Raw genomic sequence first — 15,991 nt, 5'->3', positions numbered from 1 at the left:
ATTCTCAATTAGTTCACCTGGACGAAAATATTTGACAAACTAAAGAACTGGTTTTTGAAAGGAGCTCGTGTGGGTTGCTGAGGTCAGATGGGTCGCGGGCTAAGGTTCTGCTCAGGTGTTAGAGGTGAGGTGAGAGAGTGAAGGAAGAAATTAGAGGCAGAGAAGTGAAATGAGATGAGAGGCTAGAGAACAGAAGTGAGGTAAAATCTTCAGTTGAGAGGTTAGTGACAGAAATGAGAGATGTAAGGTGAGAGATTAAAGGTACAGTGAGATGATAAAGTCTGCTATGAGAAGTCTGAAATAAGAGGTTAAAGATGGATTACCTGACTTGAGAGATTAGAGGAAAGGATGAGAGATTAGAGGTAGAGGAGCAGAAGTAGAGGAGAGGTAGTTGTATGAGGTTATAGAATGGAGGTCGAAGGTAAGAAGTCAGTGGTGATCTAAGGTGAGTAATTAGAATAAGAGGTTAAGCTTAGAAGAAGATCAGAGGATAGAAACGGGGTTCTGAAAAGACAGGTAGTAGTGGAAGTATGAGGTGAGAAATAGAGGCATGAGATTTGAGTTAGAGGCATGAGGTTAGAGGCAGAAGTGAGAGTTTTACAGAGTGGGAAGGAGAGCTGATTAGTGAGAGGGCGGATATGCCAAGTGAAAGGCTGAAACTTAGAAATATGAGACTACGAATATTTGAGAAGCGATTATGTAAATTGAGAAGCCAGACTATTGAAGTGAAGGGGTGGTTATAGGTGACGTGACAGGTTAATGAGTGAGATAGGCAGGAAAGTTGCCAGACACAATTAATGGACGAGATGAAATAGAAAATAAAAAATAATGATACAGGAATGAGAAGAAATTAACCCTTACAGTATTATGGGTGATTCTCAAATATACTAAAATTATCGTACAGTAGCAAGATTATAATATAAGAGTATTGTAATGGCTGGCCTGATGAATATTACTTTAAAATCCTTCTGTACATAGAATCTCTCCTAAACAAAATAAATTCTTCTTCCGGTAGGGAGAATGGGATTAAAAAGCCGTCGTGTGGAAGGGGTTAATTGGTGAGAAATGTAACGTGAGAAGTGAGAGGCTGAAAGTGAAAGGAAACCGACTAGAAGTGTGGAAAATTTAAGGTTACAGAATAACAGGGAAACTGCAGGGTTGTGAGACGAAAAGTACAGCAAGAGAGGAATGATTAAGGACTAAAGACTAGGGGTAGAGAGTACCAAGTAAAAGTACTGAAAACAGTGAGACTGAAAATCGTCGCTAGATAAAAGAGTGAGATGCAAACAAACTGGAGAAGAAGTTTTAAGTGAGAGGAAATGCTGAGAGTTGTAATGTGAGGTAAATGAAGTAAGAGGCTAAGAAGAAAATATATAGGGCGACAAACCGAGGAGGAAATAATGCATGCAGTTAGTGGGAGATAGAAAAATAAAAGGGAAAGATATCTTATACATGAGATCAGCAAAGGGAAGTGGCATATGAAATCCAGGATATAACTTGACAGCTGTATAATGTGAAGTAATGGATGAGGAGCTGAGGGAAGAATAAAGGATAAAAAATAAAGGACATAATAGTAGAGGTGAAAAACATAATTATGAAAAAGAAAATCCCTGTCGATAGTATGGTCAGAAAATAAGGTATGATAACTGAGACGACAGAATTTAAGATAAAGAGCAGCTAAAAAAAAAAAAATGACAGTACACGGAGAATATGGTGTAAGATGAGAGACTAGACGAAGAATAAGCGATAACTAGAATAAACGACCAGGTACAGAAGATAACCAACGATATCTTGACACTGAAGATGGAGAGGCAAAAAGAACGAAGATAAGCATATGACAGATATCACAAGCTGTAATCAGACAGGAAGCTTACAGTAAGTTATAAAGACGGAAGACAAGCTGAAATGATCGTCACTATTATTCAATTTTTCACTAATAAATGGGGAGGGGAGGTAAGTTATCAAATGCAAAATACATGGTTAGATGTCAGAAATCACCACCCACCTTCGCCTCTGTGGCCTAGACGAACCCGGCCTAGATGGGGATGAGGAACCCGGCCTATTGAGTCTGGTTGAGGACCGGTCAGACGAGAGAGAAGGTCGGGGTGTATTTCTGGGTGAGGGCTGTGAGGACGACGATGGTCTTGCACCCGGCTGGATTCGAACCTTGTCCCTGAACTTCGGGACGTCGTAGCCGGCAGCCTCGGCGGCGGCTACGATGGACGGGTCGAGTTTGGCCGGATTTCTCTCCACGGTGGCGAAGAATTCGTCGAAGTACTCGGTGTAGTAGTCGGCGCTGGGGATGATGGGGTGAATTAGAGAAGTGAAAGCTTTTAACCACTCGATTATGATGACTTTTTTGTTCTTATTATCACCAAGCTGCTTTAATTACATCAAGAGAGACTTTCCGAACTGGAGAGGTTACATACAGCGTTCATCAACCCCCCACGCCACCTGGGTGTTTCCCTGCGTTGAATTGTATCGTCTGGTAGTAGCACGAACGAAATAAAAAATAGCTACCTCGGACTGAAGATATTACATTCTTGCTACACCAGATGAATTTTTAAAACATTGGGGAGGCATTTAGTATTGTACAAATTAATAATGGCACTTTTGAACACCATCCGAACGAATCCTTCCTTTTTAAGCTGGAGTTAGCATACACAAAAAAGACAGGTTGAAAGATTTTAGTATATTCTTGCCATCTCTAGACGATTTGTTGTTGTAGTGAAGGGATGAATGAATGGTATATGTAGCCATTCCAGTTCGAAAACTTTACCTTAAGATCAATAAAATCGTCTGGAGGAGTAACAACACTAGACACGACTTCTCAGGGCTGGATGGAGTAAATCTCAGTTCTACACGCCACATAGCACGCACACACACACACACACACACACACACACACACACACACACACACACACACACACACACACACACACACACACACACACACACACACACACACACACAAAAGAATGATGATAATGCAGTGACCTCACCACAACAACAACAATTTCTATTTCCAGTTTATTTCCCAAGCCACACCCTCCCACGTCCCCCTCCCCTTTTCTCAGCCCTCCCATTCGGTCACAGGTCTACTATTTGTGCCTATTGTTTCTATACTGAGTTGTGCAATAACCAATCTTCTTTATTTTTTTTCATGTTGATCTTTAGACACTCAAATCGCGGGTCACTGCCTTTTCACTGGACAGGCCGAGGCAATAGTTCTGCTTTTTCTAAACTTTCTATTGTTTTTATCGGCCGCCTTTAGAAGGCGAAGCAATAACGTTTTTGCCTGCCTCTATGTGTGTGTGTGTGTGTGTGTGTGTGTGTGTGTGTGTGTGTGTGTGTGTGTGTGTGTGTGTGTGTTTGTGTGTGTGTGTGTGTGTGTGTGTGTGTGTGTGTGTGTGTGTGTGTGTATTTGTTCTCATTATATCTCATGAACGGCTTGAGCTATCAACGTGAAACCTTCAGGGTATCAAGATATGGCCTAAATCTTGGACTTGGCCAACAGCATATTCTGGCTGGCGTTTAGCATTCGGTTCCCGAATTCTTTTCTTTCATCTTACCGAGTTTCTTCCCTTACTGAAGACGTTATTTTAAAAGTTTTTATTTTGCCTTGGTCCAGTGATAATAATAATAATAATAATAATAATAATAATAATAATAATATGCTACTACTATAAATACCACTACTACTGTTACTACTGGAACTTATTTTTATTATTATTATTATTATTATTATTATTATATTATTATTATTATTATTATATTATTATTATTATTATATTATTATTATTATTATTATTATTATTATTATTATTATTATCCAGTCCTGTCTACGCGGTGTCAAACGATCGTTTTTTCTGACAACATTTCTTTTGCAAATCTATGTTGGTCACATTCTCTTCGCTGTTAAAAAGGAGAATAAAGAAAAATTCAGAATACATAATTATATTTTGTAACACAGGCCTTTCTAGTCGCACTGTCCCCAAGAAAACCCACCAATAAACACCGAAAAAGTCGCCGCCAAGATCGACTTACCTTGTACCTGCTGCCTAAAAAAAATATATATAAATATATATTAAAAATAACGCTCGAATGACGCCACTTTTACTCGATAAAGAAGAAAGATTTACAGAGGTCTTGGTTGCGGTGTTTCCCTAAACTCTGACACTACTGTATAGATGGGAAACCCTTGTATTCTCCCATTCTCTTCCTTTCTAGAGCTCGCAAGATCAGCGATTTCCCCCGCCACAAAAGAATGTTAATATATAAAACCCGTGTTGAAAGCTGACTCATTCTTCATACATCTTAACAACACCGGCGGAGTGAGACAAGGTTGAAATACAATACACAGAGCTTCCTCTCATTATGATGCTGGTGAGTTATAATGACAAAGAATGGTAATGGAACTTATTGCATGTTTTCCATGAGGGAGGTAATGTGTCGTGGGAGCATCGGGTTAAATGGGTGGAAACTAATGTTCTGGGAAGTCTTTTTTTGTGAAGGTCACTTCTCACAGAATGTGGTTGCTTTTTCTTTTATGTAGTTGAATTGCTAAGCAACCCCTCTGTACCCATGAAGCGAACAAACACCTAGTATCTCATAGTGTCTCTACCTTCATCGGTACATTTATCAGTCGCAATATCTCATTAGTTTTTGAGCGCCACTAGCATATTCCAAGTGAAGTCATTGGTTTTACAGGTGTTATTACGAAAAAATTATATATATATATATATATATATATATATATATATATATATATATATATATATATATATATATATATATATATATAGATATAGATATATATAGATATATATAGATATATATATAGATATATATATTGCTGGCGTTAGCACAGTTTTAAACCCCTGCCTTTATGTACGTGGGTGTGGCAAGTGAAAGTAAATTTTGATAGGTTGTTCGTAGGTTCTGCAAAGCTCTACAGTTTGTTGTGAGGTCGCTGTCAGACCAGCAAACCCTATTCCTGTATCATGTCCTGGACAAAGGATTAGGTTTCATTTCACTAACAATTAATCCCTTCACAATTTTTATGCTTATTTTATTTTCTAAGTGTCTAACGGTATGGCTCAGTTTAGAATGGACAGTTCACACTCAAGGCGGTAGTAATTATGGTTTCCCCAAGCTAGTCAAGACCTAAATTAACTTCAGCAACGATCCACAAACATCCTCCTCAATCCCTTTGCACAATATCTCTCCCAACCACCTGCACCACCAGCACCACCACCACCTTCATACTCTACTTACAAACCATCCCTCCTGAACCAATGACAGACAGTCGACCCACATTCGGTCCTAAACCATCCCTCCAAAATGACCTTCAAACAAATGCTCCTCAACCTTCGACAGACCATCCCTCCAAAATCATCCATAAACATCCTCTTCCAGTCGATCCCCAGACTAGCATTCACAAACCACGAAAATACCTCTTAAATCACCCACAAAACATCCATAGCTGTTCACTTCATACCATCCACAAACCATCCCTCCGAAATCAACCATACGTGGTAAGCTAGAGTATTACTGCCTTTGACCCACAGATTATCCCTAATTTAGTCCTTTTAATCTGCCTACAGTAAAGTCTACCTTCCTCATGCTGTCCACAGATAAACCATCCCACACAATCGAACCACCCACAGACCAGCCTGTCCTTCGAATGTCTCACAAATCATCCCAGCCTAATTACGCACAAGCAATTATTTCCTCCCCAAATCCCACCCTGCCAGACCACCTACAAGCAAACATCCCTGTCTCACCATCCACAAATACACTTCTTCCCAGTAAAATCACACATCACCCACCGTCCGAACTATGCTGCAGCAGTCAAAACACTGCAAAGCCTCCACAGTCTAACTTATTCCATCACAATTATTCCTCCCCAAACCATACACAGACTGGCCTATTCTCCCACAATCAGTCCATCCCAAACCACCCACAGTCTTACCTGTCCTTCCATAGTCAGTCCATCCCTAGGCACCCAAAAACCAACCCTTCCACCCACCCCCACAAACCGCCACCAAACCGCCACCACCCACCACTCCGGGACCTCCTGCGGCACTGTGCAAGTGGAGGTGTTGGTGTTGAAGACCTGGCCGAAGGTGCACCCGTTCCTCCTGGGCGTCTCCCCGTTGATGCACACGTAGAAATACTGGCAGTCGGTGGGGTCGGCGTAGCGGGGATGAGACACGGCCACGTCCAGCTTCACCCTCGGGCACGTAAAGCTTTCGTTCTCTGGCGGAGGGGAATGAGGGAGAATGAGGGACACAGTTTTGCGAGTTAAATCCGTGATTCAGAGGATTTTTTTCTTTTTTTACCTTCTTAGCACCAAACCATTCTATTCAGCTTAGGATAGCCAGCTTTGTAGTGAAGAAGTTAATGAAGTCTGTATCTCGCCTGTCCAGTTCGAATACCCACTGTTAATCTTCAACAGAATCGTCTGAAGAGAGGAAGAATATGATAAGGAATCCTCGGGTTCAGGGAGTAACTTCTGATCAGTGATGTTCCTATTAAGCTGAATAAAATTGTTTTGTGGTTAGTAAAGTAAAAGGGAATAAAAACTTAGGCGTCGCAGTAAAAAAAAAATCCTCTGGGAATAAGAGAGAAAGTACACTTCCTACGTATTTTCTGCGCCTCTTAAAAAAAAAAAAAAAAAAAAGTAAAGAGAAGTTTGGAAACCTCTCTCACCTTGTCTTGGTGTAGAGATGCAACAAAGTCAGTCCCGTAGCTCCACCGGCAACGAAGGAATGGGAAAGATTATATTTTGGATATTTTTTTTCTTATGTTTTTGAAAATATAGATCCATAGTCTACATCTTTCATTCTCATAATTTACTGAAAGGTAAGGTGAGGTTGATACATATATATTTTTTTCATGTTGAAATGACTACGACAGGGATATTGTTTATGCCGAGGTAGCGTCCGGCTCAACATTTTGTCGAAAAGAGAATTCTGATTTGATCGAATGTTTGGAGGCTCCTTTTCTTCATCTACGTTGGGCCAAATGAGTTTAGCAGTTTTAAGGAACTCCTTGAATCTGGGTGACATCCTGTGAGTTTGGTTTGTTGCTACCTGATCATTTTAGTCAGCCTAGGAAAGATCATTCTTTCTGAAGGAGCCTAATAAAGGGTGTATCTATCCCTGCATTTCATAACTGTGTTGTAAACTGAATAAAGTCGTTAGCAGATGGCAAGGATGTAAGGAACAAGAAGTTCCTTGGTTGTGTGGGCTGGCTAACTGTGTATCTTCAAGAGTGTTTGCATTGTCTCTTTGTCTTGAGGATGAGAACAGATATGTGACATTGTGCCACTTGTAACAATGGAATAATTACTGGCTGTATTATGTTGTGTGAAGGAAATGCTAGTAATGTATTCTAAAGTGGGGCATTGAGACGTTAGAGGATGATACGTATAATTTAACATTTAAAGAATTTTATGAGATCTCGTATGGGCGTTTTGTAACATTGGAAGCCTCTTTGGTAGTGAGACAAAATGAAGAAGAAAGCCCGACACACCAACAACAAGCAGACTGTTTGCGACCTCTGTCATTGATAGTACAGCACTGGTAATGGTATTGTGGCAACCATTAGAAGCAGTGTAAATGGAGGACTAACGTATGCTATATGGCGCCAACAACACACACACACACACACACACACACACACACACACACACACACACACACACACACACACACACACACACACACACACACTCCAGCTTTACTGGTACCAGCAGCCTGAAATATATTCCCAAAATGGATCTCGACCTACTACCCTACACCTAACTTTCTCACATTTGTATTTGGCTACTTTCTACTAGAAAGCACTGTCTAACCATCAGTGAATAAAACTACTGTCAAAAAGAAAAGAAAAGAAAAACTAGAAGCATGATTCATATAACTCTGAAACTGACATAATTACTCAGAGTTGGATGGCAGTAGGTAATGCTAACAGTATTTCTGTACTATGTTTTAAAAATATGCTTGGCGAGTTTGAGGATTACAGTGATCACTGTTTTTCTTTATTTGGGGCGATCCCTCTGTTTGATCACTACTTCACTGTGTGTTGAATTCTCTACTTGATCACTATATCACTGGGTATTGAAGTCTCCCTACTTCTGATTGAAGAAAATAATCCTGATAGCGCAAGGACTAGTTTCCTCAACCAATCATATTACTTAAGAGGCAGAAGGGAATATTTCCTAAGATGAATAATTATGGGCTAACAGTCACAATAAAAAAAGGCAGACCAATGTTTTTCTGAAGGGGTTGATATTTAAAGAAGTTTGGAAAGACATGTATTCATCTCTTGAGTTTTCTATCTGCCACATTATTTTGTGTCTAACTTCTCCTCTTACTTCATATGTTACTATAGTTATGCATGTGGTTGTGTATCATCCTCATCCTCTCGCTTTATCTTACATTCCAAGTAACCTTGTGATTATGTACTGTATTTTCCTCCTCTCCACGTCTGCTACCCCAGATGTTCATGTGACTGTGTCTTGTTCATCCTCCCAATTCATCTATGTTATCCCAGTTTCCCTGTTTGCGTTGTTTTTCGCTTATTTTCTCACTCCATCAGTTATTCAAGATTTCTCTGTGTTTGTCTCGTCCTCTCACTTCATCTCTATTAGTCTCCTTGTCCATGCGGTGACGTGAAAACCTTGCAGAAGAGCGGGAAGCCGTTAATCTTCATGAATTTTAAAGTCACGAGGCCTAACTCAGACCGTAACATCTGTATTCTGAATGTTAACTCTAATTCCACACTGGTTTTAGCAAGGTCGTCAACTTGGAGGAGGTCGCATAAGGCTATGTTCTCTTAGGTTTAAGGGACTCATTAGGGTTTCTTCTTGCTAGTTCATATCAGCATATGTAAAGTTAAGTAAAAGCTAATATTCTCTTTCATGGGACTGGTGAAAATTATCAGTATGAAAATATAAACATCAAACAGGAAAACATAAACGTGCCATTTGCAGAAACAAATTGGCAAGGAAGAGGTGCTTCAGAGCCTTCTGAGACAAATGGGAGACACACACACACACACAGCCCAACACACAGGAAGAGGGTGGCGTCCCTCGACCCTTCGGATCAGCTGCCCTTCACACTCAGTAAAAACTAGCCTGAACTTGTGTGGTACATAAAGCTGGCCACTCATGTAGAAGTTGTGGGCAAGTAAGCCATTGAGGTACATGCATAAACACACAGGAAGAGAAAACTTTACAGCACAAAAACTGATTTTAGACCCTCATACAAAATTACTTGTCTTCCTTGGCCTGATCTCACTTTAAGCCATAATGGTTATTTGTACATTTGACTACAAGTGTTCATTTAGAAAACTTGTGAATCTGATGTAACCGCAGCATTAAGCCACCACACCACCAGAAACCTCTTTTTTTTTTTTTTTTTTTTTAATATATATATCTTTGAAAGAAAACATATTGTTTTCATTTTCGTTAACAATTAGTATGCTTAATTTTCCTCTAATATCTGTAAACGTCTCAAGTGAGTAGGAGAGTCATTACCAGTACATCTAATTCACTTTTATGGAGAAATGTGTTCCTGTATTGCACACTCTTACTATGGCATAGAGATTCCCGCAAAAGATATGTATTGGTGAGGATCAGGATCAACCTACTGGGTTTCTGAAGATTGATTTTTTTATTCCTTCGCCCTTTCATCCTCCATCTGGAGTTTAGTGGCCCGGGGCTATGTTACTCATTCCTGACATTTAAGGCAAGCGTGATCAGTCGGCGAGGAATATACCCCTGCCAACACACGAATTCGAACCCTTGTAGTCCACTTCAGATATTAGTGCCGTAAGCCATTAGATCATCAAGCATTATTCTAATCATTAGCTAGCTGTATAAACTTATGCTGCGCCAACACTTACTTTTAACTTCGCAATCCTTCCTCCCAGTCTGATCGGGCCAGTCACAAATACCCGTGTCAAGTGCAAAGGCAAGCCCCTCCGGACAGGTGATGAGGGTGCCGACGCCGTCCACACACCTGTAGGCCTGGGCGCAGTTAGGTACGTCTGGGGCGAAGTTGCCATTCAGACGCTTACAGTGCTCCGTGGGCTTCGGGGTTTCTGCGGGGTGGACAGAGGGGTTTAGAGGGGTTAGTAGATGGGTGCAGGTGGGTTAGAGGGTTTGTGGGGACCTGTGGAGTGATCGAAGGGACTTAGTAGGTGGATATTTGCGGATTACAATGCTTGGAGAGGGGCTCTGCAGAGTGAATGGAGGAGTTTGGATAAGTTTAGATGAGCAGGTAGGTGGGTTAGAGGGCTTGTGAGGTTCTGCAGAACGGACAGTGGGATTTTGAGGGATTAGTAGATGGGAGTAAGTCGACTAGATGGTTTATAGGTTCTTTGGGTGGTCGAAGGTGCTTAGAAGGGTTAGTAGGTGGGTATAAGTGGGTTAGAAGGTTTGAGGGGCGAGTGGAGGGGTTTAGGAAGGCTAGTAGGTGCGTATAAGTGGGTCACTGGGACTTGAAAATTTGAGAGTACCAGAAGGCAAAGATTGGAGAATAAAGGAAACTGGATGGCAGATCGATAACAGGAGAAGGGTTAGATGAACATTGGCGGAAATTAGAAGGGATAATCAATGCAGAGTAGGAGTGTGAGAGAGATGGAGGTGGCTGAGAGGTACTGGTGAGGGTTTGAGACTCGGGGAAGATGGATGGCAAATATAAAAGATGGGGAGTCAAAAATAGATGAGGGACTGGTGAGGAAAATGAAAAGAGAAAGATATGCAAAGCGAAAGAAGGTAGTTTTGTCGTGGGGCTAGAAAGTTGTAATTGAGTTAGTACTTAGATGGTAATACTTGAAACAATCTTTTTCTTTTTCTTTGCGATAATGTATATATTAGTGTCTTGTAGACCATTTCGCACTACTCTTCAGTGATCTTTGTAGTTGTCATTGGAATTGTGCTTAAGAAATGAAACAAGTTGAAGAGTGTCTTATCATCCCCAAAACGGTTTCATAGCGTAAGACGCTTCTAAAATGTTAGGACACACTTCTGTCCGGTTAAAGCTAAAATCTGTAGCTTCGACGTTAGGTTAGATACCATAAGATTCGGACTTACTGTAGCTCAAGATTATGCCACTAGAACTGATAGTACAATGGAAGGGAGCAAACAAAATCAAGAATACATTTACTTTAAGCAATCATCGTGAAACAATCCATTCTTTAATGGAACAAAAGAGTACTGTGGTGAAAGCTTTTTCGAACCAGCACTTACATGCAAAAATCACTGATAAAGTACCAGCAGCGAATGTTCTTGTTGTCCTTGCGGTACTTGGTATATCGTGGTTGGCCTCCCCTCCGGCCATGTAGACACACCATGTCCGCAGGAGTAGTACTCTTGAAGAATATTAATTAATTTTTGCGATAAGTAAGTCCCCATAGCAATTAAACAGTTTCATGAATTAAATTGTTTTTGTCGTGTTTATTACGTTACTAATCAGTTTAATATGGTTGCGAAGTGACTGACAGCTTAACGAGTTTAGAATAAGAGCAAGCGCCTTGAAACATTACTTAAGCTTAAAAAGTCTGTGAATACGGGTCCAGTTCTCCTTACCTTCTTCCCTCCCAAACTACCTTGGCCTTTCTACCTTCCTCCATACCTCTTTCTCTTGCCCTTTCCACAGTACCTCCGTCTTAACTTTTGACCTTTGACTTCTTCACCTGCTCTCTTCCTTGCCTCCCTTCTCCCCTTTCTATTTTAACCTCTCCCTGATTCCTTTCCTCTACACTTTCCCCCTCCCATTCCCTCTCTGCCTCCTTCCTCTCCCTTTCACTCAAAATCATTTCCTCTTCATATCCCCCCCCCTCCCTTTTTTTCTTTCTTTTTTTACCTGAGGCCTTTCATTTCTCCACTCTACCGTTCCTCTTCCCAGTAAAGGAACTACTGATTTCAACAGTACGTCTGAAGCCTCCTCGAGTACCTACCCTTCTCCTTCATTCATATGCCACAGCCCAGCAAGATTCCGTTAGGTTTTGACAAGATTTAAAGGGATTTGTGGGAACAATGACGACCTCAACTCTACACTAAAAGCACCTTCTCCTTTCTTTCTCGCCTTTCCCCACCTCGTCTTCCCTATCCTCACCCTTCCCCCTCCTCAAACCCGTCTCTTCTTCCTCCCCTTCCTCCACCTCATGTCTCGTCTCCCATTTCTTTTTCCCGTTCCCTCACTTCAAATTTCCTGTTTCATCCTCCCCTTGCCTGTCCTTAACTCTCCCTTTTCTTTCTTTCCCCCCACCTCGTCTCCCTTTCCATCCCCCACAGTCCTCCCTCCCTCCATCTCCCCGTTATCACAGGTGAGTTTTTATGGGAGGCAGGTGAGTGAGAGAAGTAGCCAGGGAGCCAGGTGAGGAGAGGTAGGTGAAGGTCGCTTGCCAGTCCCGCTAGGCTACCAGGCAACGGGCTCCAAGTACCGCCATTAGAAATACCACCTAAGCATACCGTATGTTTTTCGGACACCGCCACAGCAAATACCAGTTAACCTCACGATGACAAAAACCCACCCAGTGTCACCATTATTAATACCACTAAGCGTCATACCGTAGTTCTTGTTTGCCGCCATATCAGGTACCACTCTGCCTTGTTTGGAATTTCTTGGACCCTATCATAATTAATGTCACTCAGCCTAACCACAAGAAATACCATTCAGCCTTCATAACTACCATTTAGTCCCGCCATAACAAATTAATGCCACTCATACCACTGAACATTTCCAGTATGTTTACCACTCAGCATAATCACTATAAATACCACTCAGCCTAATGATATACATAACACTGAACCTAATGATTATAAGTACCTTCCAACCTGACCTTAATAAAAACCACTCAAGGAGACCACAGTTAAAAGCACTCAACCTCGCAATGATAAATACCACTCATTCTCACCATGATAAATACCACTCAACCTAACTTGATAATACTTTTCTCTCTGTCATTTTTTAAGTACCGCCATGATAAATACCATTCAACTTGATTCGGCTTTCTTTTGCTTTCTTTTGCGAAAAATTGGAGCCCTTCTTATACTGTCACACAAAAAAATCGTGCCTAATATCACATCACTACAATCAGCTCTGTCAGTACAATGAAATGACGTCTTTTTTTTTTATTTTTAAAATTCTAACAACCCTCAGACGATTCTGTTAACTTCAAAGAACGCGTCATACTGGAGAGATTACAAGACACCTTCACGAACCGCTACCATCCATGACAGTTTCCAGAGATTATTTTCTTCAGCTCGGAAGTGAACACTCGAAATGGAGGAATTAACCTTGCCGAACTATCCTGCGACTTTAATATTTACCGTCCGTGAATTATAAATAAAGAGAATTATGAATAAAGAGAAGAGAACTATTCAAGGTTCGCCATAAACCGCTACTCACTGTGTACTCTTATTACCTGCCTTGAAAAATGAGGACGGAAAATGTTTTACCTTTCACTTGTAGGAGTTATCCTTCTCTGGCGTCAGCTGAATTATTCCAAGTAGGTACTGTCGGCATCATAAGTTCTGTCACCTGTCATTTTCTTTCCTCCACGCCAAGTATGTACAGTCGGAGCCAAAAGTTCTGTCACCTGTCATGTTTTTCTCTCCAAGGACCTTGAAAATCAGTCTGGTGAAAAAACAGGTATCAAAACTGATGACGTTGATCTATGGCCAAATAATTCGTCACTGTCGGTTGCTGCGGATTCACCGGACTGGTTTTCAAAGTCCACGGAGAGAAAAGCAAAAAAGGCTACAGGATTTTTCATTCTGACTGTACGTTTTTCATTTTATTCTCGCTGCCTTCAAGACATCATTCTAGTTTGGGGAGACTTTTCGAACTGTAGGTGTTAGATATTGTTTTTATTAACTCCGTTGCTAGCAATGCACCCTAAGTTGAATAAAATCGTCCGATGGTACCAAGATAAAAGTAAGAACATACGTCACCAGACTGAACGGGATTAATCTAAATGCAACTCAGTAAAAGGGTTAAGCTTCCTCCCAAAATAACACCTTCCAATCCCTCTTATTAAACATTCCGTAAGTATGACATATGGATCAACCCGTTTTCAACGATGGCGTCTTTTATATTCTGTTGTTATTACTGTCAGACGATTTTCATTTGTTTAAGAGACTCTACGCACTGAAAGGATGTATGTAGCCTTCATTAAACATTGGACTACCATTATTTTTCCCTAAACTAAAAAAAAAGAAAAGTTTGCAAGTAGAAAAATTAAAAAAAGAAAATAAAAAGTCTTCGGGCTTAAGGAGACAACACTCCCATAGCTCTCTGAGTTCGTCAGCAGGAATGATAATAAAAATAGACTTCAGAAAAGTAAGCTGTAAAAATGTGAAGGTTGTTTGATTGCCACAATATGGGTAAATCAGAGGTACTTTTTGAGCCTTTTGTGAATGTAAATGGCCCAAACAGCTGTATTCAGCAAGAGTTTGAACATTTTTGATTGCGTAAATCCATATTCAGAAACTTTGACTGTGTGCTCTGTCTCGAGGTGAGTGATGTCATTCTTGTTAGTACTCTGTTTTGTGAAGGAACTCATGACTTGTTTTCGACATACACACACACACACACACACACACACACACACACACACACACACACACACACATATATATATATATATATATATATATATATATATATATATATATATATATATATATATATATATATATATACTCCCCCAGTATCCCTGCTTGTCGTAAAAGGCGACTAAAAGGGTTGGCGGAGGGTTAGTGCCCCTCCCCGGAAAACAACTAACTAAAAAAACAAACAAGAAGCCTCGGACAAGGACTGACCAAACGATGACGACCCAGGACCGGACAAAGGACTTGGTAATGAGTACATGGAATGTAAGAGGAGCGAATGATGAGGTGAAAGAGAGAGAGATTGTCCAGGTGCTTGAGGGTGCGAAAGTGGATGTATGTGGAATAACTGAAACAAAATGGAGAGGAGAAAGTGTGAGAGAATGGGAGTATGGATGGGGTATATGTGCAGGAGTAGATGAGAATGAGAGGGCAAAGGAAGGAGTGTGTATAGTTGTGAGTAAAAGATGGAAGAAGAGCATAAGACAGTATGGATCAGTTGGGTCAAGGATTGTGTGGGTAAAGTTGAAAGTTGGAATACAAATGTGGGCGATTGTGTGTGTGTATGCGCCAACGCAAGATCGTGCTAGAAGAGTGAGAGAAGAGTTCTGGACAAATGTGGAAATGTGCATGGAAAAATTTGGAAGGAATGAGAGAGTGTTTTTGATTGGTGATATGAATGGTAAAGTTGGGAATGTGAAGGTGGATGGAATAGTTGGTGAGTGGGTGTGCCTGCCGAGATAGATGAGAATGGGAGTGCGTTAGTGGACATTTGTGCTGGGAGGGGTTGGTGATAGCCAATACCCTCTTCAGGCATAAAATGATCCACAGGTATACATGGCGAGTGATGAGAAGGGTGGGTGGTGAACTGAATGAAAGGAAGGCAATGATTGATTATGTGTGTGTGGATGAAAGGATGCGAAGATGTGTAAAGGATGCAAGAGTGTATAGAGGTTGGGGGAGTGGACTTTCTGACCACTACTTGGTGGCCAGAATTAGGATGCAAGTGAGATGGAGGAATAGAAGAAGGGAAAGACGAGAGGAAGGAGTAGTTGCAAGGAGAGTGGAAAGGTTACAAGAGGATGAGAAAAAGGCAGAGTATAAGAGAGAAGTGGAGGAACGATTGGGCAAATATGAATTGGAGCAGATGGGAGACGTGGAAGGTGTGTGTAAGATATTTACAGAAGAAATATGTGCACCATGTGATGTGGTGTGTGGAAGGAAGAGAAGGCGGAGGGGGGTACAAGGAACAGCGTGGTGGACTGAAGAGGTGAAACAGGCTGTGGCACAAAAGAAGAAAGCATACAATGAATGGGTGAGAAATAGGGGCGTGGAAGAAGTTGAGAGGCGGAAGAGAGAG

General features: G+C 41.1%; 1 protein-coding gene across 2 annotated transcripts in view; it reads right to left on the bottom strand.

The window, feature by feature from the left end:
• Positions 1 to 15,991, bottom strand: part of LOC145417429 (uncharacterized) — a 44,422-nt gene that overhangs the window by 6,397 nt on the left and 22,034 nt on the right. For both annotated transcript variants that reach the window (XM_080286123.1, XM_080286115.1), the window contains exons 3-5: positions 9,918 to 10,115; positions 6,068 to 6,263; positions 2,006 to 2,296 (exon numbers count right to left, since the gene is read on the bottom strand). In XM_080286123.1, the coding sequence (XP_080142249.1) occupies positions 2,006 to 2,296; positions 6,068 to 6,263; positions 9,918 to 10,115 (685 nt within the window). The remainder of the gene's footprint in view (positions 1 to 2,005; positions 2,297 to 6,067; positions 6,264 to 9,917; positions 10,116 to 15,991) is intronic.

This window comes from Coenobita brevimanus, chromosome 14 (genome assembly GCF_032717465.1).
Source record: "Coenobita brevimanus isolate Jiangsu-jjx chromosome 14, ASM3271746v2, whole genome shotgun sequence".
Lineage (NCBI taxonomy): Eukaryota > Metazoa > Arthropoda > Malacostraca > Decapoda > Coenobitidae > Coenobita > Coenobita brevimanus.
This window is presented reverse-complemented; position numbering and strand designations above follow the sequence as displayed.